The 27,675-nt window shown below is 40.8% G+C and overlaps 3 protein-coding genes across 5 annotated transcripts in view; 1 reads left to right on the plus strand and 2 right to left on the minus strand.

The window, feature by feature from the left end:
* Positions 1–879: 879 nt before the first annotated feature.
* On the minus strand, positions 880–6,853 carry tdh (L-threonine dehydrogenase). 2 transcript variants are annotated; one of them, XM_010735266.3, is made up of 9 exons: positions 6,666–6,853; positions 4,680–4,874; positions 4,280–4,322; positions 4,065–4,135; positions 3,406–3,555; positions 3,124–3,296; positions 2,883–2,973; positions 2,328–2,597; positions 880–1,991 (listed from the first exon to the last, which is right to left on the minus strand). In XM_010735266.3, the coding sequence occupies exons 2-9, from the start codon at positions 4,864–4,866 to the stop codon at positions 1,852–1,854; spliced, it is 1,125 nt and encodes a 374-aa protein (XP_010733568.1). In that variant the 5' UTR covers positions 4,867–4,874; positions 6,666–6,853; the 3' UTR covers positions 880–1,851. The 2 variants fall into 2 exon arrangements, with proteins under 2 accessions (XP_010733568.1, XP_010733569.1); XM_010735267.3 differs by lacking the exon at positions 6,666–6,853 and adding an exon at positions 5,620–5,733.
* A 4,454-nt stretch (positions 6,854–11,307) lies between these two features.
* mtmr9 (myotubularin related protein 9) lies at positions 11,308–19,301 on the minus strand. Its single transcript, XM_010735268.3, has 11 exons — positions 19,200–19,301; positions 18,630–18,819; positions 17,350–17,458; positions 17,089–17,214; positions 16,815–16,988; positions 16,455–16,672; positions 16,199–16,360; positions 15,916–16,057; positions 15,450–15,670; positions 15,070–15,221; positions 11,308–12,173 (listed from the first exon to the last, which is right to left on the minus strand). The coding sequence occupies exons 2-11, from the start codon at positions 18,809–18,811 to the stop codon at positions 12,010–12,012; spliced, it is 1,650 nt and encodes a 549-aa protein (XP_010733570.1). The 5' UTR covers positions 18,812–18,819; positions 19,200–19,301; the 3' UTR covers positions 11,308–12,009.
* A 6,548-nt stretch (positions 19,302–25,849) lies between these two features.
* Positions 25,850–27,675, plus strand: part of xkr6b (XK, Kell blood group complex subunit-related family, member 6b) — a 48,515-nt gene continuing 46,689 nt past the window's right edge. For both annotated transcript variants that reach the window (XM_019260707.2, XM_010735269.3), the window contains exon 1: positions 25,850–26,821. In XM_019260707.2, the coding sequence (XP_019116252.1) occupies positions 26,247–26,821 (575 nt within the window). In that variant the 5' untranslated portion in view covers positions 25,850–26,246. The remainder of the gene's footprint in view (positions 26,822–27,675) is intronic.

The following is a 27,675-nucleotide window of genomic DNA, read 5'->3' on the forward strand; positions in this document are numbered from 1 at the left end:
ACACAGGAGAATATATGACAGTTCAGTGAAAGTTCATGCTATAATTTGAGAATGCTTCACTTCAAATCACTCACATTGCAATAAATATGAAATATGAAGGCAGTATAGGGTAAGACTTAATTACCCAAATGTACACTATAAATTTTGTCATTACATTTTTACACTTTCCTGCAACAAAAACATGTTACTTGTCATGCTCGGTCCACATTAGATAATTTAAATCTGCAGTGTAATTTAATCTATATTCAACAACACAGTAATTTAAAACTGCACACAAGGATCCTGGATACACAGAAACAAGTAAAGCAGGTTCATGCTCTAACACATCCATTACAAATTTTAACTGCCAACAGCACAAGATCCGACCTTTACTGTACACAGTGCATACCTAATTTCTACAATCAGGAAAATACAAGTTTAAACCTATTCAGGAATGCTGGAAGTTATTTGACATTCCAATAGTCACACCAGCTCGACTTTGAGGCGAATCTGAAAATTGCATTTTGAGAGTGATTCTACGTGGCACTGCATATTAAGCCGATCAAGATCACAAAATGTAACTGCCAGTGATACAAGTGATAGCCATCTAATGCTTGACAGCTTGTGTATCTCATAACCCAATGTGACTGCTTGTCTCCTTTATACTGCTTTAAACCGAAAGTAAATTCAAATTTTAACACACTCTGAAAAACACATCCAGGTTTCAGTTTGACTGCGAGGACATTTTGTACTCAAATGTTTGCCATGGCAAACTCTCCACCACCCTCAGGAGATTAACACCACATGCATGTTTGTTTATGCAAAGATGCAAGATGAACGGGTTATAGATCCAAGTTTCTCTTCGTGTTGTGAAGGTGCAAAAATGACAACGGGGAGAGGTATGTGGAAAAAGGTTTTATTGTCAAATGTGATTGAAAGAACAGAAAGAACCTGCTAAGACTTTAACCTTTTACAAAATGTTGAAACAGAAACCATCAAATGTGGCATCTGGTGTCACATTTCTCTTCTGTGTCAAAATAATTCTCCAGAGTTGATGCAAAAAAACAAACATCATAACATAAGTGGACAGGAACATATGAAGAATGTTAAGAAAAGCTTTTACTTTATGAAGTGCCCACATGCTTAACACCAACAGACAATAAATAATGTTATGTGGAATAAACAGAAGAAAGATTCTTGCTCTCGCACTGCTCGAAATACAGATGCACTGTATCAGAAATTGCCCCGCAGGAGATTAGGCTTATTTACCTGTCAATAATTTTAAGACACAAATCTAAAGTGCATCAGAGGACACAACTTGTGTATTTGTACACCCACGTGATTTCAGCTGCAGGAGCTGTAGGCCCTGAATACCTGAATTTTGACAATCCCTGGAAATTTAGCAGAAAACAAAACCCTGACTGACTCACATTTCCAGAAAGAGAGGTGGAAAAGCTTACAAATACGCAATGCAACATTCTCGGTTTGTTAAACTGATTGCAAAGATTCGCACAATTCATCAACATGCAAGCCATCCCATTTTTCATCCAAACAACTTTCCACAGGCCACATTGTTATCCCTGATACTTGCTGACAACCTTCCACTGATAGACTGCTCTTCACCAAATCTCAAAAGGAGAAAAGGTGCACAAGAGATCAAAGCAGGGGTAGATGGACAGGAGTGCTGAGGATTGTCTGGCCCGCACTGTTTACATTCTAGAGACACGATGGCCTTGTGCCAGGCAAGCAGAGCCCTTCTGATTTTACAGAGAGAAGTGAGAGAACGACTATGTACAGGCCATGTTTCTCTACTCTCTTTGGTCAGTCTTTACATTATGTACAAAAGAATACACCAATCAATGTTGTGTGCCCTCAGTTAGCATGAGCCATGCGGGAATCTGCACTCAAGTAGTTAAGCATCGTCTGGACGAGCTCTGGGAGATCGTAATCGTGCTTCCAGCCCCAGTCCCTCCGTGCATTGGAGTCATCAAAGTCCATTGGCCAACTGTCAGCTGGAAAGAAACAAGAGACATACAAAATTTATTTTAAAAAAACCCAACCTGGTTTAACTAACTACAGATTTGTATTTGTAAAACACAATTTTTCTCTTGCAAATGAAAACTACAAATCAAGTGAAAACACTCCCAGTTTAATGCATTCTGCTGCAGCCTTACTTGGTCTGGTATGACCATCTTAACTTTAAATAGATACTGCCATGTATCTGACAGTACAGAGTCAGTTATAGAGTTAACATGTCACAGACAACCAACCACAATGTCTTTAAAATGGCTGAAGATGAATTAAAATAAAGATAACTCTCGCTTTAACAAATCAACGCCGTTACTCACCAATGGCCTGTCGTACGTTGTCAACGTCATACGTGACCTCCAGCTCAGGCACCTGCTTCTGGAGTTCCTGGGCCAGTTCCTCGGGTGTGAAGCTCATTGCGTTGATGTTGTAGGTCCTCATGCTCAGTGTGTCAGCTGGCGCCTCCAACACCTCCAGTGTGGCACGCAGGCAGTCGTCGATGTACATCATGGGCAGCCGCGTGTCGGGTTTCAAGTTGCACTCAAACTTGCCAGATTTCATTGCATCGTGGAAAATCTGGACGGCGTAGTCTGGAAAAAATAAAAATAAAGTCTTATTTAAAGTATTTTAATTAAACATTTACATTATTATACTGCAGTTACAATGTTATTAGTTTGTTTTGTCATATTTTTGGTGTAAAGGCGGGTGTGGTAGCTGTTCGGGCAAGTGAAAATATGGAGACAAGCCAATGAGTTATCTGCAGGCCTAAAAATACAAGCCACAACAACTCTCTGGAATACGTTACGTAACAAACTTATGACTGACAGGAGCATTATAGGAATATACGTCCATGGTCTGAAGTTCATGTCTCTCACCTGTCGTTCCGCCTCCAGGCATGGAGTCAGCAGAGATGATTCCTGGGTAGCGGAGACAGCGGAAGTCCAGGCCGTAGCGGTGGTGATAGTACTGCAGAAGAACAGAAAGGAATTAGTAATTGATTGAACATTTTACATTTAATAATTTAATATGGGAAGGGAAAAATAAAAGCATGTTTAGTGTCAGTATGTGAGGGTTTTTTTTTTGCTTTGGTGTGACAAAAGAAATTTGAGATCTAACCTCTCCCATAAGCTCAGCGTGGACCTTGGAGACACCATAGATAGTGCGAGGTCTCTGTACACAGAGATCTGGAGTAGGGTTGCGGGGAGAAGTGGGACCAAAGGCACCAATAGTGCTGGGGACAAACAGACGCAAGCCGTGCTCTGCTGCAATGTCCAAAATGTTGTGAAGCCCTAAGGAACAAAAGAACCACACCGTCAGAACACCACACTCTCACGTATGTTATGCTGTCATGATCATAAGAGTCGTTAAACTAAGTTAACTAGTTACCAACACGCTTACCAGTGATGTTAACCGAGCGCGCCAGGGCCACATTGGCCTCTCCAACAGCGCTGAGGAGGGCGCTGTAGTGAACCAGCCAAGTGATGCGGTTGTTTACCACAATTTCCCGCAGGTTCTTGTAGTCCAGGATGTCCGAGTAGATGAAGGGACCTTATGGTGATAGATGATTAAAGATTTTAGAAATTCTTTCTTGGAAGCAATTCTCAAAAATAGCAATTAACCGAAAGCCAGCTTTAGTTTTGGTTTCTAACTCAAAAGATGTAAACCGATTTATTCCGTCTTGGGACAGTTCATTACTGGAAACTCACTGAAGTGGGTCACCTATTGATTTAGAGTAATTTATTAACATTTTTCCCAGGCATGAATGACGTCCTCTCTCTGAAAATCAATATGTTTTTTTGTCCATGCCGTCATTCTGTTAATCTAACTTAGAGCCATGGTACTTTTTGTAACACATGAACAACCTTTTCATTTCCAAATTCCTGAAAATGTTTGGGTATTATTCATAGCTACAGTAACTGGCAGGAGCCCAATTAACAAATACTGGACACTCAGGGGATTTACACGGTGAGGACATCTAGGTCTTGGGGTTGAATACACTACTGTTTGGACAAAAGCATTGCCAAATGAATGTAATGTATGCTTAAACACTGACTCACCACTGTGGAAAACATTGCTTGGAGGTTTCCTAATGTCAGACAGAATGACATTGTTCTTGCCGAACCTCTTCCTATAAAAGCAGGAAGTCAGTGTTAGACAATATGAAATGGCTTCAGAGCGTTCTTATATTTTTACAGTCTATTAAACAATTGGCTGTTTGCCAGCTGGAAGGGAACAATGTGGAATTTGTGCACAGGTAAAGTGGAAATCTTACCTCAGGAGTTTGGCGAGCCCCACCCCGAGCTGGCCCAGGCCACCTATGTTACACACAGACACAGAAACACTGGGTGTCAACAGGAGATACTGCACGCATTAAATGAGCAGCAGCTAATAATCATCTGTGCTGGTTTCCATGGAGACTGAACTATCTAAGAAGAAGGAGAAAGGGTCAGCATTTGCTGCCTACACTTTGTTTTTAAATGGTCATCCCATTCTGCTTTCTTTCTGCAGAACTTGTGAGAAATCCTGCTGCACTTGAATCCCCGCAGAGCACGGTTTGTACCAGCTCAAAACTCAACTTCACAATCTTCACCTTCATCCCTGTTGGACCACTTCTTTAGAAGTTTTGCACTGACTCCATTTTATTTAACAGGAAGAGAAATGTTGCTGCCTACCTGTAATGAGCACCTTGGGGTGGTCCGTTTCTGAGAAAGACACGGAGTGGAAGCTGGCGTCGGACGTCACCTGACGTGGGGAGAAGCTGATGTTGCGTACAGCCACTGTCAATGGCTGGCAGCTGCACCCCGGGGTGCTGAGCAGGGCCTGCTTGGCCACCTTGCTGAGGCTTCTGATGACAGGCATGCCGGTACCTGGGGGAGGACAAGAGTGTGACATTTGAGTTTTTCTAATTCCACAGGCATCAGCAAAATTCAGCAAAAAAATTCAGTGCAAAAAAACCCCAAAAAACTTTAGACTTTATTTTAAACAGCTGTATATGTCTGACATATCATCTGGTGGTTTCTTTCCATACATTTTAAGGAGGAAATTTGGGCTCCTCTCCAGACCTCTGGCGCCAAGAGACAGACACAAAAGTACACGACATACTTGGCACGAAGGGAGAGGATTTATTTCACTTTCAAATGCATCTGCAGCAAAACGGTGAAAGTCGCAGCAGGGGCAAATCTACACAACAATGAAAACCAATCCATGGCGCGAGAAAAAAAAAAGGGTGCCAGCAGGGTTAGACATGTATGCTACACTCAAATGCAAAAGACTATTGTTTCCAAAGAGGCGCAACGGAGCACTCGAGTACATAGCAACACCAAACATTTTATCAAGTGCCTTTCACTCAGTCTGTTACTTTTTATGACACTTTAATGAGACCTAAGCGCAAATATACACTTCAACATGAATTTCTCATTTTTACGCACTCGACTAGAGAACGGTTAGAACACTGAAAGCAGCTTTTAAACGTGACCAATCATTCAAAAACGTTAAGTATGTTCAGTCTCATAAAAAAAGAGACTGTCCTGTCTGCGTGTTTCTTTCATTTATTCATCATCGGTGAGCCGCGCACACTTTGGAATAACGCATCCTTTCAGTGAGTGAACTTACCGAGAGTGCAGAGAGCGTCCAAAAAAAAAAGAGGAAGGAGGAGAGTAACTTGAGACTATTTATACTGCCCTGCCTTCATCGAGAGCCAATCAGGCAGAGAGGGCGTACAGTAGCAGACGAAAACAGTGCCAAGTTTAAGTCCACAGCCACCGCGTCACGATTTGGAGATGATTTTTGGAAACTTTTTTTAGGACACAGTGATCTTTTGTCTTTAACGCCTTATGGATTCATTCTGAATATATCATGCAACCCACAAAACCCTCATTATCATTATTATTAATTCTCACAATTATACACAATATTATTATTATTATTATTATTAATTATTAGGCAGATCAATATTCAACATCAACAGTAAATGTTGTAAAACATGCTGTTTCCATCTTGCTCGACCCTTGACTTCCCCAACATGTGCTATTCACTGTTTGCCAACACCATCATGTAAGCCAGTTGTGTAAACAGAAAGACGCTCTTCTTTTTTTGGACCCGATGAGTCGCGATCATGATCTTCTCAGCACAGTCTGCGATTTAGTGCCCTAATTAACGGGGCTCCGTTTAGTGCGGCTGCTTTTACGCACGGATTAAGAATGTGACGAGCGGTCCACGGAGATTCATTTAATTATTATTATATATAAGTGAGCAAACATCATTTTATTTCACATGTGAAATATTGAAAAAAAGCCACCCAGGCAAATGAAACCGAGTAACACACTTCCTGAACCTAATACGTCAGTGTTACGTTGGTAGCCTGATGTATATAATATTTAATTTAATTTAATTTAATGTATAGGAAGAAAGCGACCAACAGCTCCACATGGGCACAGAAAGTGTGAAATATTCGTTAAACAAATGATATATTTAAAAAACTAAATAATCAGATCAGTAAAATACATTAATAGAGGCAGCACGTGGTCGCGACAAAATTAAAAATAAAATAAAAATAAATTACAATCTATCAAAAAAATGAATTGATAAATTATTTCTATTATGTTGCTACATTGTAAATCTAATCTTTACGCACTGATATAACAGAAAGAGTTACTCACCGGTGAATCTACAGGGCTGTGAACAGACTAAACTCCTGCCTGGCTCGCTTTATGAGAATGAGATGCTGCTTCTCTCTGGGCTGATCTGTAGCCTTCAGCTGTCTGTGTGATGCCTGTGTTATCTTCGTCCAGTGTTGCATCAGCTGCGCCTTCAAGCTATATATCAGCGGCCATCTGGTACGAGGGGAAGCCGGCTTTCTCTCGGATTGGTGGATGCTCGGAGGTGCGGTCCTCCCTTTCAGACCACTCCCACTCAGACAGACAAGCCAGAGCTCCGCCGCTCACATGCTTGTCTGCAAATCCCCTTTTATTTCCATCCACGCCACGACTGCGAGTTTATTCCGTGTGGTGACCGAGACTGGGTGTGACATAGTGCGAGATGTAGCCCTGTGGTGTAGGAGGGTGAAGAGCAGGGAGATCATAAGGAAAAGAAACCACAATATAGCACAGCATATCACATACTGGCTGAACAATCCTTCAGTAATATTCTTGATTATTGTCATATGGTGTAAAACTAAATATTCACATTTACAAGCTGGAACCAGACAATTGATTATTATATTTTAACTTTTGATAAGTCAATCAACTAAAATGAATTTTGTTTCGTTTCAATTCACCAATAGTTTCATAATCAAAATAATAATCAGCACAGTACTTATATTCATTTTTCTGTCAGTATTTATGTCAGAAATTGTTGGACTAGGTTTTGTTCATGGAAATTTTTGGAAAAATCTGATTTTTTTTTCTTCTTCTGTAAGACAAGACAAGATAAGATAAGATAACTTACTTAATTAAGTAAATTTAACACACTTAAGTTTTAATATTTGAATGCATTTTTACTTTAATTTTCATAACGAAACTAAACAGATCATCTTGTTCCAAATTGGCAGGCAGCTCACTATTGTGTAAGCTTTTTCCAGCTGGTGCATGTTTACTCTGTAAAAGTGAAACTTTCAAACTTCATGTTTTTTTAAATAGATGCTTCATTTCATTTACTGGAAATACTCGAGATGTCGTAAGCATCATTTACAGCATATGCTTTCGACAAACCTGTGATATGTGGAAACTTTGGGATTTATTTAGAATAAAAAAAAAGGTTTGAACTGTGCAGTCTGAACTCCTAATGGCCCATGCACTGATGACCAATAGGAGCTCACGTGTCTATAATGTGTATAGGTGTGTGTGTGTGTAAGACTTATACAAATACTGAGACAAGTGAATGAGTGATTTAAACATGGCTGGGCTACACATGTTGCAAACCTGAAACTCGCATTACAATTAAACACTTTTAATGAGCTAATTGAGATGAAACTTAAAACCAAAACCACTGTGGCTGCTTAAAGCTCAAAAACAGCCACTTTAATGTGAATGTAACAGGATCCATTCATGTTTATCAAAGGAAAGGTGTGATACGTGATTGATGTAAGAATGTACACAGCCTCTGTTTGACTTTGAGATTTGTTTGCAGTAGATAGAGGAGAGCCAACAAGAGTGACGATGTCTCTGAGTAGAGTGAGCAAAGGGTGGGCACAAGATCTGCTGCTGAAAGGTGAGTGGCGGACGGGTGCACACCCCCACACCTGTCATCACTGGGAGGGGAAATGACCTGCTCAAAAACAAGTTAATCAGTTATGACACACATTAATCAAAAACAAAACCTGGATATCTTTGAGGAAAACTGGGATAGGATCCATTTCCAGCCTTTTATGGATGAATGTAAATAATCCCAAGTACTCCACACCTTCAGTCCCAGGGAGCATGATTAGAAAAATGACACCTGATATCTGTGGGATGATACAGTTCTGGTTTAGTTGTTGGTGTAATAGTGAAACCCTGGCTGAGAACAACCATGCCAAAAGACAAAGACCAAGAAACTCTCAAAGACTGCCTTTGTTTGAAGTTCATATGTTGTGAATAAAACTGTATTTTAATTCAATACTACAGTTTTTTTTTCCAGATTATTGACCGCAAACGGTCCTCTGGTTTTCCCAGAGGCTGTCAAGACACCCCGTGTGTTATGTAAAGGAAAGCTTTCAGCCATGAAATCAGAGTAGTGACAGATGCAACCACATCAATATGGAGAGAAGAGTGATGACTGGATGATAGCACTGTAAACACTGGCTGCAATCACATGCCTCTATGAAGCAGCTGAGTCCCGGCTATTTATTCCTCACCTCATCAGATGATCCTTCCGTCATAGGGGTGGCCAACATATGACGTGGGGTGGCTGGGTTGCTGTTTATTAATCCTTGGACAAACTGTGCAGGGCAGTGATAGACATGACCAGGGCGCCAGGACAGGACATTTATCACCGTGTAAAGTTACAAAGGTGAATGTTTTTGCGTATCTGGCTCAGTAGTCCACTGTTAACCAGCTAATTTATTGGTCAGCTTTGGGCAGGTAGAGATAGTTCCCCATAAAAACAGTTACCTGCTGTGATGAAGAGAGGAAGAAACTGGGCTGATGAGAGCGGTGAGACTGAATCAGTAACAGTAAAGGCCGTGGAACCAAAACAATCAGCTGAGAGGGGCTAAAACGGTCAATAGAGCTGAGGGGAACTGCAGTGTCAGGTGTTAATTCAGTGTGGGTTTGTCACTACAAGTGACACCTTTGACACCACACAAAGGTGACACAGACATGATTGGGCAAATACTGTTCTGACTACAAATAGAGACCAGAACACCTCTGATGTCAAATTTTTTTGGTTCCTTGACTTCCTCCATTAAGGATTCATATGCAGATATATGTTTATACAGAACAGAAACTCACAAACATATTTTGTGCTGTCATTTTTAATGGCTTGAAAACTTAAAAAAAACAAATATTTTAACTTTTGAACAATAATATAATTTTACAGACATCTGATCTATCAGCAGTGATAAAATTAAACTGAAATGTTTTTTTTAAACTTTCATTTTGCAGTAAGGCATTGAGCAAAACAACAACAACAACAGACAAAAGCATTATTTGTCCACAGTGCTGATAATCTTTTAGAGTTTCATTGACAAGATAATATTATACATAATGCAAGCACAGGAAATTTACACACACACACACACACACACACACACACACACACACACACACACCATTACCTTAATTGAACTCATTGTTTTCATTCATGCCCACACAAAGCAACAATAGGTAAGGTGTCTTTTTTTTTTGGCAAAAAAAAAAAAAAAAAATGTAAATAGTGCAGCTAGAAGCAAGTTTCTCTTTATAAAGAAGGTTATCGTAGTGGCTGGAATCAGTTCAGCTTAGTGTGATGATTATGTCATTCTTGAAGAATCATACATTGAAAATTGGAGTTGCAAGAAAAATTGGAGTTTCCTACTGGCAAAACAAACAAAACTTGGTCCAGGATGAACACTGGACTTAATCTTTCCTCAAAATTGCCAATTGGTTTGTATTTAAATTGCTTAATACCATGCTCATGCATGGAAGCTACCTCCATTCACTGAAAGATTTAATGTCAATATGCAAAGAGAACATTTTGTTTGTTTTAAACTTGTTGATCTGCCGCTTGGATGCTATTACAGGTTCAGAAGAAACCACAAAAATGTTTTTACGTTCCTTTGTTGGACTTGTTATGATGATTTTTACCATGACACCGTCTGTGTCGTCTGCAGTAGGTCTTACTGTATAGTTTGAGTTTACATTAGTTAGATATATTGGCGTGTTTTCACATTTAATATTAAGATATTTATCATCTAATATGGCAACAGCTGGTGAGTAAACAATACAAATGATACCGATTACAAGAATTACAGGTTTCTAATATTATATATGCCTCACACACAAAAGTGCATTAGATCTGGATCTTAAGCAACAAAACAGCAGATATGCATTTAGTTAATAATGTACTTGAACATAACAATTATTATAGAACTTTAAATATCCAAAATATAAATTGGTCTTTAAAGCATTAATCTCACAATAATATAGTTTCACTTTTTAAGCAGACAAACCTCCATGTGTTCAACCAAGATGGCCACCATTACCGTGGACCCTCAGTACGATCATAACCCTCAAACATATTTGACTAATGTACAATTATCTGTAATGAGATTGGAGAAATACTGACCAAACATAATTAAACTGATGGACACCATGAGTTTCATCCGGTTGTGAAATCAGTATTTCTTAATGTCTCTTTCAGAAATACTTACTGGAATGTTAAGTAATGATACTCTCGTCTCATATTATAGACTAGTCGACCCTACCCACGCTTATTACATCATCTCAACATGCACCCTCATCTCACATGCTGCCTTTTAGCACCCTATATGTTGCCATAGTTACTCTCTGCAGTACTTCAGCGGCGTATACCTTCAGCAGGATGTTTGTTGCAAATGTGTACTCTGTAGTAAATGAACACCTGGAGGGCAAATATTCCCTCTGAAACAAGACTGAAGCCTGAGAATTTATAGAAATCTATTAAATACACACTGAATTATTAGATATCTGTGTATTTAAATGAGAGTCAGTGAGTGTGAGACGCGGGGGGGTTGATGAGGCTTAGCAACTGTGACATCAAGCTGATAAGCCAAATAATAATTTAAGGAGCTGAAGAGCTTTTTCTGTAACGCACAGGTCTGCGTGCACATAATGTCAGAGTAATTTTATTCATTGTCATTTAATCTGATGATTTTTTTTTTTTTCCCGAATAATCAATTAAAAGTTCAGTACATGAAATGTTGAATTGGTCCTTATGTCGGACCAACAGTCCCGAATGTCACAAATATTACATTTACAGTGATGTATGACAAAGAAAAGCAGCAAATTCTCACATTTTAAGAAACTGTAACCTGCAAATGTTTGACATCTTTGTCTGAAATGATTAATCGATTATCTCAATTATTTTTGATGATGGACTAATTGATTAATCGACTAACTGTTTCAGTTCTATGCCAGAGGACAATGAGATGATGAGTATTTGGCCTTTAGCAGCACTCTGGCTTCGTGGTTTCAATCTTTCCTCACTTCTATTGAGTTTCAATGACGCAACATGGTAAAATCTGCTAAAACGGTTGTCAGAACACTCTCTCAACCCATGAATGCAAAATCGAACAGAGGTTCATTTTTGAGTTTGAAGTTAACCTGGTTTTAGGGCTATTCCATTTTAATTTTTTAAATCTGTGCAGGAATCCAAAATGTAACAGCAATTATCATGTCCAAAATCCATAATTATAATGGTTTGTATGACATATTCTCAAACAAGAAAAGAATATTTAAACCTAACCTAAGCCTAAAACCGGGATGACATTGATTGTTTTTTGTATTTAGTTATATTTTCACATTTTCTACCCCTTTCTTTCGCCACTCTCTCTTTCTCTTTCTCCCTTTATGGTGTCTGCAACAGAGGATCTTCAGTTTCCAGCTGGGCCAGCTGCCTGCGCAGGGTGTTTACTTTGTTTTGAAGCTCTTTGTTGTATTCAATTATATGTACCATTTCCTCGTAGGCCTCGTCCAAACACTTGGAGGAGCGGTTCCAGCGAAGGAACACTCCTGTAACAGAAGAGCGGGAGAGAACGGTAAGCAACCTATAAAAGAACAAAACCTCAGTGTGTTTATTCATATTTCTTTGGTGCTCTGACTAGAGAACTAAACGTTCATCATCATAGTTTAGCATGCTGAGAATTCACACTGAGAGGAATATGACTGCCTGTAACATCGACTGTTAATTCGCTCAGAATCACAAATGTCAGTCTCATGGTGGCAGCAGTGGAAAAGTCAGAGGATCTCTAAAGTCAGTCGGATTCATCATCGGGGAAACGCGAACATTTCTACCAAATTTGTTGACATCTTGACGAAGCTGATGTGTATAGTTACATGCATGAGAAAATATGGAGCGTTTATAGAATAGACGAAGGTGCGTACAAGAATATGAAATTGTAAATATAACAAACTGCTGGTTGCAATTATTGTTATTTTCTATTCCAGCAGGGAACTTTCGTCACATGCATCTTTCTCCTCTTATCTCCGACTTCAACGTCACTGTCAGCAGATCGATAAAGGCAAAAAATGCCTGAAAGAAAATGAGAAGAATCTGGATAAGCTGGATCGACATGCTTTACAGAGTATTAGACACAGCGCATAAACGTTTTAGAACGCACGTCATTAAACATCAGTTGAGTCATATGAGAGATGTATTAACCAACCATGAGGCCAAAAAGTTATTTCACTCAGTACTAAGATCTCAGTTATTTTGTCACGTAATTTATTTATACTGGGTAGATGATAGTGTTAGTGCAAATGACTATACCTATAGTATAGTATTTCTTTAAATTTTTTATTTAGTTTTTAGTCAGGGCAAAATAGTAGCGTGGATGGCACATTTATTTTAAACTGGGTGTGCCCTTACTTGAAACAGAAATGGCTGAGAAGATTTAAGCATCTTTGTCTACGGACTACACTGAATACTGGCCTACAGAAAATGACAGTTTAAAATGACTTATTAGCTCATTAGAAACTTGTGTCACACTTTCATGGTCATATTTATCGTGAAGTGAAGCACAGTAAAGTGCACTGTCAGAAATGCCCAGATTTAGACTTCCGTAGGATCTTTCAAGTTGGCCCGGAAGTATGAGTCACTTTCTGTGAACACTGTGAATCAGTTTGTGTGTCACGTGCCTCAGTCGTTCTCATACATGCTTGTTCATATAGGATGAGGGTGTGGCTCAGGCTGAGGCTTTAGGCAGGAAAGCCCCCACCCCCTCAAATATAGGATTGCCTGAACCTAATGACCCCTCATCTGTCTAGACCCATCCCCTTACTTTTCTTTATGAATGCCGTGCAGTTTGAGCTGATGCGACATCCAGCAAATTCAAACGCAGATTCCCCTGGAACTTTTTTTGGAGTCACAATTATAGAAATGAACCCCATTCTTCTTAAAATAGAAAGAAACTCATTCACACTTAATAAAGTAATTTCAGATCCCAGAAGTCAAGAAATGTTGGGAAATTAAAGTAATTTCAGATCCCAGAAGTCAAGAAATGTTGGGAAATGTATTTCCAGCAGTGGATACTTAAGGTGGAATCTAATTAATTTCTATATAATCCTTTTTGTGATCAAATGTTTATTTAACAAAAATACAAGTTACAACCAAAGGACATGACTCATTAATTGACAATAATAGAAAACAGTACAAAATTGACTGTAAAAACTAGATTACATTAACCTTGCACCTCATAGGTAAATAATACTCCTTGATTAACAATGATAATATATCACAAGAAAACTATATGTAGTGAGGAGCGCTGCTTGGAAAAGACAGCAGCCTAATAAAATCTAAGAGAGAGAGAAAAGAGAAGTATGCACTCACTTCACCCACGCACATTTACTAAACTGTGACGGAGTCATCACTGCTCATTTAGTTTACCGTCGTTAGGTGCTTTGAAACATTTCAAAGAGAAAGGGTGGAATAATAAAAAAACAGAAGTTTGCCACCACAGGACTAAGATTAGCGCACATGTGACTGCTAACTGATAACTAGTAGTAAAAGTGAAACTGGCTCAGGTGTCAGCAAGGATACCTTCTGTGCAACCTATAATAAGCCAAACACATCATCAGGATGCCTGAGAAGAAATGTCAGCAATGCTGAAAATCTGAAGATGCTGAGCCAAATGAAAGTGGTTCATACGGCCATCGGAGGTTAGACGATGCTAGACGATCTGTTTACACCGTTTCTTCAGACTATATACCAAATCTTGTCGTTCATATGCTCACTGATTTACTGCAGTTATGTTTGTGCTTTAAATATTACTTACAGTATATTAGTATTACCATTACAAGTATTTATGTTGTTTATTATGTAGTGAATGTTTAGTGTCATTTATGTATGGAAGAGTAAATGAAGATATGTATGTCACAGAATTTACTCCTGGCTCACGGGGTCACTCAGTTTATCAGTAGTGGAAAAGTGAAATCAACGGCGCCCCCTGGTGACATTTCACAGATCACAGATGAGGCAAGAACCACTTTACGGCAGCATACCTGTGGCTATCACAGCAACAGCCAACAAGTCTTTTAGGTGTTTTTTTTTACTCATTTATACTTGGTTTCATCTTCAGTCAAAGCACAAATCAAAAAGTCACAGACCCACAATGTTACGAAACATGTGTCATGCTGTGAGCACACAGCTGGCAGGTCTACTTGTTAATGCACACAGAAGCATTCTGTGTCAAACAAGAAAATCAGGATTCAAAGTCAAAACTAAGCACAGGACCTCTGAGCCTCTTCTATCATCTGTTCAAACAAAAGCTCCACTTAGTTTATCTCAAACCTGCTTTTCAAACCACCCGAGTTTTTTTTTGTTTTTGTTGTTAACAGTGTTAGCATATTGCAGGATGTTAGAAACACGATGGATCAATAAAAAGAACCATGTTTTGTGTTTGTTTCTTACCTTCCCAAAGCAGCAGACTCTGAGGGGCCACAGAGGGCCAGATCACCAGACTGTTGGCCTCGTACAGCGGGTTGGTCAGACGTTCCAGTTCTTGGGGCCGATTCACCCACGACCATAGGGACACAGTCTTCTCAGGAAGAGATAGTTTGGCTCTATGATAAGGGGAAGAAGGCGTTAGCTTCACCAATAGGAAGATTGCTGAAGTGGAACAAAATTAAACTACTCTCCTTTACCTCAAGAAAAACTAGATTACCACACTAATGGTCAATAAACTGTAATTTAACCTTTAGAAACACTGTACTGTATGGACAAACCAATGCCAAAAACAAAAGTGAGTATATGTCTAACGTAAGCTGGCAGGCCAGCCTCAACGGACTAACCTCTCAGCTGTGCTGTTGCCCAAGAAGGTGCCAAACTGAGAAGCATAGGCGTGTTCGAAGAGCAGCACCAGGAAGCTCTCGCTGAATTCAAAGGAGCATGGGAACTGGCGAAGGATCTGCCACACGCAGTCCAGGAAGAGCAGGAAAACGGGAGCCTCTTGGCGAGGTTTGCTGTTGGAATAGGCTGACTGGGCGCAACGCTGCTGGAACGGGTGACCTGCCTGGTACAGAAGATCAGAGAGGTGAGAGAGGTCATCGTGATATTAAAATGCTTACTGGACTTGCTTAAAATAAATGTAGAAACATCAGCTTATGTAAGGTGATACGTGTTTCTGTAACCTAACTTAGCTCTGAGTTTAAACACCAAACTGTATGTTTAAAGCTTAAATGAGATATTGTTTGTAATTGTTAGTCGTTCCTCAGGTAAAAAAAAATATTTGGACTGTGCTTCAAACTTGAAGGTTACCTGCAGCCACTCTCGCTCCACCAGGCCCTGGAAGCCTCTGATGGTCCTGCAGGCTGGATCAAGGATGATCTGAGCCAAGGAGGTCACCTGCAGGGTGGAGTCTGTCCCCTCTGTACCGTGAACGAGCACTGACGCTCCCTCCCTGAGACACACACACACATATTATAACAGTTTTTCACTGTGATTCTCTGTGCATACAGCAGATCATTCTCAAGGCACTGCTTATATTGTTTAGTATTTACTGGCCCTGGATTAGTAGAAGAAGCCAACTTTGCTCCCTGACCTGTCGATACACTGGGCAGCCAGGCAGGCAGTGGTGAGGATCTCCTTGACATGAGTCTGCCAGTTGGAAGCCTCCAGCTTGCTTAACCAACGGTCCATGCTGTGAGACTGGTCGTTACATGCCTCTACCAGCTTTATCAGACTCTCCTGGAGGACATTAGACCTAAAAAACAACAGATTTTAATAATACATATTGTAAGAATAAGATTAATTATACTATTAGCTATTTCTTTATGGAGCCACTGCTGACCACTCGCCTTTCGAGTGCTTTGTGGATCCTCCTCCACTGAGGGTAGTTAGCCTCAGACTCAAATCCTCCACCTCGGGCCTTGGCCTGCTGGGCAACATTGATAGTGCGTGTGTCAATGATGTAGCCACGTTTTCCTGGCCGTAGGGTGGCGTTGATCAGCTTCTCGTCCTCCTTACACCGCCGCCCGTTGGTGCCTGTCAGAGGCTGGCTTGCTCGCATCATCACCTGAAAGTGGAAGTGAATGAAACAAATATTCCACACAGATAAAACCAAACCACGCCTACAGACTGTGTTAGATTTGAATACGGTCACCCAGTTTAAATCCAGAGAGACAGAATCAAACAAACTCCATTTCCCAGGTGCTCACCATGCCATTTTTCTTGTGGTAGTAGCTAAGTACTGGAAAGCGGCCACTGTGACGGAAGGTAGCTACTTTTCTCAGCGTGTCATCGTCGACATCTTTGGGCACTGCCACTAGAGGGGGGTATGACGGACACACACTGAAGTCCTTGTTGACTTCGCTCAGTCTCCACTCATCTGTCTGATCAAAGGGATGAGGACAGGTTAAAAGAAGGGCGATCAGCATGTACAACAGAGAGAATGTTAGGTGTGAACGTTTTGGTCACTGATCACGTCCATACCATGGATTCCAAATCTTTAAAGGCGGCCTCTGGGAGAAATGAATTCCAGCCATCTTCTATGACTTCAAACATGGGACGGTAGAAGAAAGGGTACATCAGGGACACTGAATCGAGTGTGGACAGAGCCTAGAGATCAATAAACAATATGTATTAGTTAATCACATGGAGAATTTCATTTGACAATAAAGATAGGACAGCCTTTGAAGACATTTTGCAGTTGGAAGTCATCTGTGTCGGCTCTTTGGCTTCTTTTTAATTTACCTCAATTGAACTGGCAATATTGAGACACTCCTCCATGCCAGGGATGTCGAGCTGGATCACTCTCAGGTCTTTGCATTTGACTATGATGCTTCCCACAGAGCCCACAAACCTGAAAGAGAAGTCGAAGTTGATGGTAGAAGACACAAAAGCTCGCTGTTGCCCGGCAGAGTGAAACGCTCCATTTGGTCCACAGATGGATGCTACTAAGTAGTTTTTTTTGTAGTTTCTTATTGGAAATTAATAAAAAAAAACATTGTTCAGAAGTAGTTTTGTTGAAAAGATTTCCACAATAAAATCACTAATGTCTCGGGCTTGCTTGTAAGCAAACTCACGAATGCTGTGACTTTACAGATTCACGTATCTGTCTCCCAAACAGATTCCTCCTTTACATGTTTTGTTTTTTAACTCTTTCTTCTCCTTTTTAAAATATTCGGCATGAAAACACAGCAGTAAGCGCCGATTAAGTAAATAAAGGGTCCCGAGCATGATGCATCTATGTTCAATCATCAGTTTGTGATTTGAATCCTCAGCGTTGTTCACAGCTCTGCCCCCTTACTCAACCACAGAAACTGAATTTTCTGACAGCAGCACGCAGCAGGACTGAAACTTCCTGCCACTGCTGCTTTCAGATCCTCTCTCTCTCCGCCACAAAAGCCAAAAGCACACAGTGATACAGAGCAAAGAAAGAGATCTGGTGCACAGCTGCACTGAAACCACAGTCAAACACAACCCGGCCTCTATTTTTCACAATATGTTTTTATAAAAGAGATGCACCGCCCTTTTTCAGAAGCTGCTGTTTGACAGCGACTCCTCCTGGATAAATGTTTTAATCAGGGTTCCCACACCTTTTTCATGAACAAATTCAAGCACTTTTCAAGCACCTTCAAGCACCAGTTTTTCCATTTTTCCAGCACCTTTAAATAGGTAGCCTACTAGTTGTGTTTGCCATGATGGTCATGGGAAGCGCAGCGGTGCCACTGTATGGCATAATAATATGGGTCTAATTAGCATTATTTCATATGGTGGTAGATTGACTGTTTTGATTTTTAACTAATTGTGAATTGGCTTGTATTCTCAGCTTGTGAGCGGTGTATTGTGTAACTACCAATGACAAATAGACATCACACAAATTTCAAGCATTTTCAAGCACTTCACAAAAAAATTCAAGCATTTTCACAACCTTGAAAACACTGAATTGAAATTCAAGCATTTTCAAGGAATTCAAGCACCCGTGGGAACCCTGTTTAATCCTCCCCAACATGACTGAATGAGACTGTCACCTCTTCTCTATGGAGTCGATGTTTGAGTGGAGCAGCCACAGCTCCTCCGTGTTGTCCTGTCTGGAGGAGAGGATCAAGTGGTGACCAGTCAGACACAGGGTCCCCTCCACGGTGGGCATGAAGGGCCGGTGCAGCACAACCCCATCCACCCTGGGCGTCTTTATCAACTCTGCAAACTCCATGACCGGACCTGCGGGATGAATGAGAGTTTTCAAAGCATGTGGACGAACAGCTGACGCTACTATCACTCACACGGACCGGGCAAAGCTCTGCCGCGCTGCCTGTGACTAAATGTTTCACAGAAGTCGATGAAAAATAAAAAATAAAGTGAGAAATAAACATTAAAGTGAGAAATAAACATTAAAGTGAGAAAAGCTTCAGCAGTGTCGCTAGCTTCATTCAGGAAGTGGCTAACGTTAGCCAGCTAGCTTTCTGTGACAGCCCGCGGATCCTGTGCGTCATTTATTTAAACATTTAAGTCGAAATGTTAAAGTTATACAAGCTATAATGTAGACAGAATAAAAAAGCTACCATGTTCGCTGATGGTCACATGAATTATCAAACAAATACCTGTGCAGCTTTTCTTCTAATGTGTTGTTGGGCGAGACTGGTGCGGTCACAAAAACACGCCGGCTGGAAACAACGGACCGGTGGAAGTTTGTTTCCTGACGATCTGCATGGCAGATTTCAAAATTCATGAAAAAAAGAGTATTTATGTTTGTTTGTTTGTTTTTAATGATTTACAACACAGTTAAAGAGTTTGCAACTCAGGAACATATGATGTGAAGAAATATGATGTAGCCTCTAAAATGTTAGATTAGATTAGATATACTATATTCATCCCACCACGGGGAAATTTACGTACAGCAGCAGAGGAAAGTGTAGCATACACTACAGAATTAGAACAAAGTAGAAAAGGCAAAAAAAAAAATAAAAAAAAATAAATCCACAATAAACAGACTGAAATTAAAACAGACAGAAATATCTATAACCTACACAATAAACACGAAAAACAATCAACCTTCAAAACAGACAAGTACTGAGGATAAAAGTGGCATGATATATAAAAAAGAGTATTGTAATGTAAAGTGAAGAAATATTGCAAAGAAAGTGACCATGATACATATTATAATTGCAAATGTAATTTCATCTAATTTCTTCCACCATCAAGTCATGTCTTAATGTTGTATTTTGTGGTGGGATCCTTGTTTTTATTTATCAATAACTAGACGTTATTGATGTAAACAGAACCATTTGCTCTGAAAGCGAATGTGTGAGATAAACAAATGTCCTTGGACATTAATTTGCTGAATAATCCTAATAAAAATGTATATAACATTTGTGTTTTTCCTTTCGTAAAGGTAGCGCCATGTTATTGGTGTTTTTTTATGGAGACTGATTTACTTTCATTTAGATTTAGCTTGTTTCTATAACAAAAGTTAAACGTATGTAAGCCACATTTTGAAAGAACTAAACTGTTTTTTGGGGGGGTTTCTGAGCTGTAAAGCCACTGCATTGTCAAACATTTTAAATTAGGATATAAAGAAAGGTGTCAGTGGTAAACCTATTTAGATGTTAATACTGAAGACTGTGCAAACTGTTTTCACCGAGTGTGTTCAAGCGTTTACCCTCTAGAGATGGAGACGATTAGTGAAATCACACAAGTATCCATTTAATTATTCAGTATTAAATGAAAGCCTACATATGTCCTCCATGGCACATGACACATATTTCAACATTCCCGTTGTATACTGGGAGCAGCTTTTACTTTTTTTAGGCTCATCCATGACCATCTACCATCTATTCTAAAATATAACAATATCAAAAAAGGACACTAGGTGGTGACACTGAAAGATGTTTATGCCATTAAAAGACTATGTGGACCCATAATTCAATACCACCTTGATTTAGGATGCCTGGAAGGTATTCTACATAATCCTGAGAAATAAATCATCATGTTGGCCAGGTAAAGGAATGTGTGTATGTGTTATTCTGATAGCAAATTGTAAAGTGAGTAAACAGCATCAGACTCAAACTCATCAGGCAGAGGACAAAGCAGAAAGAAAAACCAAAGTAAAAAGTACATTTGTATCTATACTGTATACACTGTAGAGTATCGTCAGATTAAGAAGCAATTGGAGCAAAATAAGGGAGGAAGGAGGAGATAACCAGGAGAATTCAGAGAGATCCCTCTTTGGATGGCTGATGATGAAAGGAGCCATATGAAAAGAAATGACAATTACAGTAACATGAACAAGTTTTTTTTGATTCCAGTGATATAAGTCCAATGAAACAAGTTCAGTGTTTGTTCTTTTCATCGTTCCAAGTAGACAGTGCCAGCGTGGTGTAGCAGGGGTTAACAGAAAAGTCAATGGATGGAATCTCTTGAAGTATGTATAAGCGTGGGCAGCTTGGTGACGCAGAGGCCGGTGTGACTTGAAAGACGGAGAAAAGAGCAGCACAGAATCCTGGGAACTGAGAACTTATCTGAAGAGGAGCCAGCTGGGCAACTGACCAGACTTCAGTATCCTGATGCTCATTAAATAGAAGAGGAGGGACCCGCAGGTTAAGAGTGGCCATAATGAGTGGTGGAATGTAACTGAATACATTTGCTCAAATCCTGTACTGACCAAATTTGAGGTACTTGTACTCTTTTTTACCCCAATTTATACGTCTCTATTACAAATCAGAGAGGGTAATATTGTACTTCTTACTCTACTACAATTATTTGACGGCTATAGTTCTTAGCTGCTATACAAATTAAGATGGTTGCATACAGAACATGTATGAAAATCATCATAAGTAGCAGTTCTGTACAAAATAGTGCAAAATGAGCTCCACCTCAACCCGCTACACCAGTAAAATCCTTCTTTTACATTTAGAATAATAATAATAAGAGAGTAATAATAATCTAATATAAAATAGTAAAACAGTCACAGGGTACATTTTTATGCAATGAGTACTTTTACATTTAATAATTTGGATACATTTTCCAAGTAATTGTAAGTAACATTTGAAATACTTTTACAATAGTGTGGTATTACAATAGTATGTTTCCTCTACCACTGATCATAGAAGAGAATCGTGTAGGATCACAACAGCTGGACAATGTACTTTATGTACTTTATAGACACTAATCTAGAAAGCCATGCACACTCATAACACACTCATGGAATAGAGATAACACATACAGTCTAGACTTAAAGATCATAAGAGAGCTGACAGCTGGGAGTGTATTCAAAAGAAAGGGGGTGCGATGAGAGAAAGATGTTGCCTGAAGATTTTGTCCTCAGTTTTTGGGACAGCGAGGAGGTCTGCCTGCTGAGATCTTAAAGCACATGAGGGAACACAGGCCGACCTTGAGTAAAAGACAAGAGGCGAACACGTTTGGAGAAAAAAAGAGCAGAGGCCTTGATAGAGGCTGTATCGGCCTTGTTTGTTTAGTGTGTGTGTGTGTGTGTGTGTGTGTGTATGATGTATTACAAATCAGCGCAGTATTTGCTTCAGTTGCAGCCTGTCTGGGCTTCACAATAGATGGTTTGCTCTGGGCCTTTCCATCCCACATCATAGAGAGTGCATGTATAGATGCCAGGGCTCAATTGAATGTGAAACCCAGCATTGCTTTACAAACCAAATGAGTGCCCTTCCTCTGAGGAAAAGATGCTTTGCTATGGCTTTTTTTTAAAAAGAAGATGGGCTGATAAAAAAAAAAGCTTTCAAAGCAAATATTCACTCCATAGCCCTACGCAGGGCACAATAGAGTACCCTCTGTTTTATTTAACAGGATGGTTAGACAAATGTGTTGATGCAGAAGGAGATGATTTACTTTAGCATCTGTTATGAAAGGTTCAGTAATAAAATGTTAACTTTTATGGCAGCGGTTGAATGTTTAAAGAGATAAAACTTGATGAAACGCACTTGTTCACTGTACCTCGAAGGAATCTAGAGAAACATATTAATAAACTACACTCACCATTAAAAGAACATTGGTAGACCTGGATGAGTAACTGCAGTATAACCATAGCTGTCAAACTGTGACCAAGTTGTTATCATGCTTAATGCTCACTTGCGTCACACAAGATCAGATTTTGACATTTATTGATGATTTCCGAGCATTTCTTCCGTCAAAATATTAGGGATTGACAGTTCATATCGACACCTACACAATTACTCACTCAGGCTTTTCATTCAGTTTCTGGTAAAGACAATGTCTCAGCCAACCTCCTGGACTGCATGGTTTGTTCTGCTATGTGTTTGTTTTTCGTTATTTTGGGCATGTCCAGTGAATCAGAGCAGAGTCTGTCACGACAAAAAACGATGACTTAAATGTGGGTGCAGAGCGTAATACCAAAATAAGCCAAAATATATGTTATGTAAGCTCTGTGAGAAAGTTAGTTATTTTCTATCTTTTCCATAAATTAGATCTTCATTTGAATGTAGCTGTGTTGGCTGCCATGCCGGTTCTTCTTCTGTTCTGTGACATTCACATCTAGTACAGCTAGTACATCACCATCTTCAGACCTCACAGGAAAAAACTGTGAAAAAGTGTAAAAGCTCCTGAGGGATTCATGCCTAATTACATTCTTTGCATTATTTAGCATACGTAGCACATATCACATGTGTACTGCTGTAATCCTTGTAGGCCTGAGCAATATGATTCCCTATTTGCTTTCATCAAATTTTCATAAGTTTTGAGAGCTGATCGCTTTTGATTTTCTAACCCTAACCCATAACCCTTCTCCTTGGTATTGAGTGAGGCCTTGGCTGCATATAACCATCTCTCGTGAACATTAGAGCTGAGTGTGCATCTCAGCGCGCTGCTCAAAGGGTGTTGTGGAGGCCTGAGGAAGAAGGGAAAATGAAGGCTACTCATATGAAACAGGTTTCATGATGTGCTGGTGCCTCTCACACAGCCATACTCTTGTGTGCATTCGATCACATTTCAAGATTTTTTTTTCCAAGTTGTCTGAGCCCGGAGGAACTGCAGCATTTCTAAAATAAAGACACATTGCTTACCATCCTTGATAGACAAAGATATAACAAGTGCTCTGTCTAATGTTATTTGTATCAGACATGATGTCACATGACACGTTTTCTTGTATAGTATGGACATTGACAAAAACAACCAGAGAAGACCAGGTCCAACGAACCCAATCAGAAATAATTAAGTGAATTAATGTTGCTCTCGCATCCATCACACTGATTTAATGGCATGTCTTACAAAGACAAGAAAGCCTGCAAACTGCTCATGCTGTTCCTCTCTGTAATGTGTTAACATTTTGCTCCAGTGCTATTTGTCATTTGTCACAAGACCAGCAGAGGTGGATATGATAATAATGTTAAAGTCTCCCTTGACTCAAATATGTGTTTTGCTTATAATAATTCACTTGGACTCTGAGCTTCACTGTGCAGAACGGTGTTTGTGCAGAGTTTCAAGGTTAAATGTTATTTGTCATTCTACGAAACAGAGTTCTACAACAAAATGCAAGTTGTAGTACCGTTATGCAACCCACAAAAAAAAATAGTATTTATGGTGGAGTGTGCAGGATAAGGAGTCTTACAGCCTGAGTTGGCGTTTAATCTGGTGGTACTGCGGTGGATACTTCTGTATTGCTTGTCAGACGGCAGCAGGATGACCGGGCTGTTGCTGGTGTGGGCTTTGGGCTCTACTGTGTTGCACCTCACTGGTATTACTGAAACAATGTTCTGGGTGGTTTTAATCACCAATCACAGATCCTTCCTGTCCTGAGCCATGCACAAACCACGCTGTTCATAATGTTTCCAGCCAAAAAAATGTCTAGTACTCCTGTGTAAAAGCAGACTTGGCACAGGAATTTCATTCTCTTAATTTTGCCAGGGTGGAGATTTACACCTCGGCGAAGTAAGAAAACATACTTTACATATTTATAAAACTATTATGTGTTGGGTTCAAGTTTGAAATATATAGAAATGATGTGTCGTTTAATTTAACCATAAAACTTAAATGTAAAAGCATTTCTTGCACACTCTGACCGCTGCCTTTAACTCTGTTTTTCTCTACTTTCTTTTAATCTTTTATGAAATATGGGTTTTTGTTTAAATATATGAATGAATTGTCTGTGTGTTGTAGACCAACATGTTTCATATGGATCAGATGAAATATTATTGAATTAAACAAAATTGAGCTTTAGACACTAAGAACATTTGGTCCAGTCCTCTGACTCCTGTAAAGCCTCTTTTTATGGTTAAGAACAGAGGGTTTAGGTTTAGGCTTTTAGCAATGAGGCTCCTCAGAGAGGGAGAGTAGTGGAGGGTTCAGCACTGTTTCAGCACTGGACAGCTACCATGAAATCCAGCGTCCAAACAGGCGAGCAGAGCAGGCAGCGGGGTGAAGTGGACATGATCCAATCAATCTCACACTGGATATGGCCCCTGCATGGCAGCTCTGTGGGCACAGTCTAATCACTGTGTTGTTGAGCCTGCAGGCGGACTCACCAGCTCTTTGCTCGCACATGTTACCAGAGGGGAAAGTGTCACTTTTCAGCAAACGCTTAACCCCACGACTACTGCTGGGAATTTAAAAAAATAAAATAAAAAATCTACAGAAAGGAGAGAAAACTCAATACGTATCATAGCAACCACAGGCCTATAAATTCACCTATAGATAAATTATGTATTTCCCCGGAGGATATGGTGTGAAGAAGTTGACTATAGCTTGTTACTCCCAGCATTAACTTCTAATTGTTTGTGGCAGGTAGGTGGAAACTACTAATCCATTACAAAAATATGTTAATTTAACAAGTATATAAAACATGTGACGTGAATAACTGTTAATATAATATACATTACACTCATGGCAGGAGGTATAAACACTGAAAAGCGCAGTAAGGTTACTATAAAGTCTTTGGAGCAATGAAAGTCGTTGCCGGATGCTTTTTTTTTTCGTCAGCAGGAGAGCTTTTGGTTTTGTTCCTACAAAAAGTGACCCCACACTGTGTCACTGTGACTGATTCAAACGTGCAAACAACAGGAAAGACTTCTTTTGGTGGTGATGAGGCATGTTGCATTACATCATGCAGTCCAGTCCTGCATATTTGGGGGCTTTCAAACGAGACACTAGATGGCAACCACGTTGAGAGGGAGAGACGGGGTGTGTGTGTGTGTGTGTGTGTGTGTGTGTGTGTGTGTGTGTGTGTTTGTGGAAAGAGAGGGGGTGGGTGGGGGGTGAATTACGTCGGCGTGGGACAGTGGAGGGACTGTCTGCTCATGGCACTCCGCTTGCAGCTGGAGGAGAGCTGCAGAGAGGGGGAGCAACTGAACAGCGGGGAATGAGATTAATGCACAGGTAGAAATTGGTCGACCACAGTTGGATGCATGAGTTACACATCAAATCGTTTAAACTTGTTAGATTAGATTAGTGTCAGCAGGAGGGAACAGATCTGCAGTGGAGGAAAAGCAAGACAAGATGTGCTGCGTCCGTGGCGCCACCAGTGCGCTATCTGGGGACAGAGTGAGCGACGGCGACGCGCTGACACCCCGCTTGTAGATGGCTCCAACATTTGGGGTGCAAAACAGGTGTCAGGGAAGTGTCGTCACGAACCCCGGAAGCCGGAGGAGGTGGGAACATCAGAGGGAAAGATGGCAGCGAAATCCGATGGTCGCGGGGTCGTCACCGGTTTCGCCCAGCTGCACAACCTGGACGAGGTGGTGGGGACCGGGGAGGACGACACTAGGAACAGCAGCTCATTCCACATCTGCCATTGCTGCAACACCTCGTCGTGCTACTGGGGCTGCCGGAGCGCCTGCCTGCATTACCTCCGGGGGAAGGGGAAGGGGAAGGAGAAGGAGAGAGATGCGGCGCGGCCACCGCAGGAGGAGCGCCTCTGGCTGGACTGCCTGTGGATCATCCTGGCACTGCTGGTCTTTTTCTGGGACGTTGGGACCGATTTGTGGCTGGCCATCGACTATTACCACAAGCAGGACTTCCTGTGGTCAGGCCTGACCCTGTTCTTCGTGCTGGTGCCCTCAGTTCTGGTCCAGATCCTGAGCTTCAGGTGGTTTGTGCAGGATTACACTGGGGGCGGACTGGGCTCCGTGGAGGGGCTGAGTAGCCGAAGAGCTACAGCCGGTCTGCAAAGAGACAGGTGCTGCCGCCTCTCTGTCTGGATCTGGCAGACAGTCATACACATCTTTCAGTTGGGACAAGTGTGGAGGTAAGACAAACTTAAAGTTTTACCTTTAAAAGAAATCAGTTTAAAGCCCTGAAGCACGGCGCGTCCTGCTCCCCTCACTCCATCCATTCACTCCAGCCTCCTCACCTCCTCTTGACTGTCACCTGGTATAACCCGTTGTTGTGTACATGACTGGGGTGAAAATCAGCACCGTGGTGATGCCATTACGCTCGCCTCACAGTGTCCACACATACACGCACACACAGAGACGCACACACACACACATGCCTGTATTTTGCACTGCTCAGTTCCATTTTACGCAACAATGTTCACGCTCATCCAAACGTGTGCAGAACAAAAACTGCTACAGCTGCACAGAAACTGCACCGCTGTGATTATTTCATCACAGTGCGCCATTGCGCTTGTGTGGGGAGGGAAGAGGGCTATTTGTTCAAAGACGGACAGGTAGTAGCTGAAATCTCATGTTTGTATGTGTGTGTGTGTGTGTGTGTGTGTGTGTGTGTGTGTGTGTGTGTGTGTGTGTGCGTGTGTGTGTCACAGTGCATCACACAGCACACGGTCCCCTCAAATCACCCGCTCTCCCTCTCCCGCATCAAATACTCCAACTCTGCAACTAGAGGCCAGACGAGCATCTGTTTTCACGGCTCAAAAAAACTACATCTTCCCCCCACAGACATGATGTCATCGATTCCTCTGCGACGCTCGATATCCTTGGTCCCCAAATCCGCTTTTTTTTTTTTTTTTTTTTTTTTTGGCCGTACAAATTGACGCGTCAGGGAAGATACTCAATGTGTACGTCTCTGCGCGTAATCTGTGACATGTAGCAGCTACAGTAGTAAAATGTGACACTGGTGCGCGCAGCTCATCTACTCCGT

This window comes from Larimichthys crocea, chromosome XI, assembly GCF_000972845.2.
Source record: "Larimichthys crocea isolate SSNF chromosome XI, L_crocea_2.0, whole genome shotgun sequence".
In the NCBI taxonomy this organism is placed as follows: Eukaryota; Metazoa; Chordata; class Actinopteri; family Sciaenidae; genus Larimichthys; species Larimichthys crocea.

What these genes read in the sequence shown, in the direction of transcription:
- tdh (XM_010735266.3), bottom strand. Translation starts at nt 4,866, where the DNA reads ATGCCTGTCATCAGAAGCCTCAGCAAGGTGGCCAAGCAGGCCCTGCTC. An exon ending in ACGCTGAGCTTATGGGAGAG is followed by an intron (nt 2,974 to 3,123) that starts GTTAGATCTCAA and finishes GTTCTTCTGCAG; the next exon opens with TACTATCACCACCGCTACGG. An exon ending in GCCTGGAGGCGGAACGACAG is followed by an intron (nt 2,598 to 2,882) that starts GTGAGAGACATG and finishes TATTTTTTCCAG; the next exon opens with ACTACGCCGTCCAGATTTTC.
- mtmr9 (XM_010735268.3), bottom strand. Translation starts at nt 18,811, where the DNA reads ATGGAGTTTGCAGAGTTGATAAAGACGCCCAGGGTGGATGGGGTTGTG. An exon ending in ATCCACAAAGCACTCGAAAG is followed by an intron (nt 16,361 to 16,454) that starts GCGAGTGGTCAG and finishes GTTGTTTTTTAG; the next exon opens with GTCTAATGTCCTCCAGGAGA. An exon ending in GCTGCCCAGTGTATCGACAG is followed by an intron (nt 16,058 to 16,198) that starts GTCAGGGAGCAA and finishes TGTGTGTCTCAG; the next exon opens with GGAGGGAGCGTCAGTGCTCG.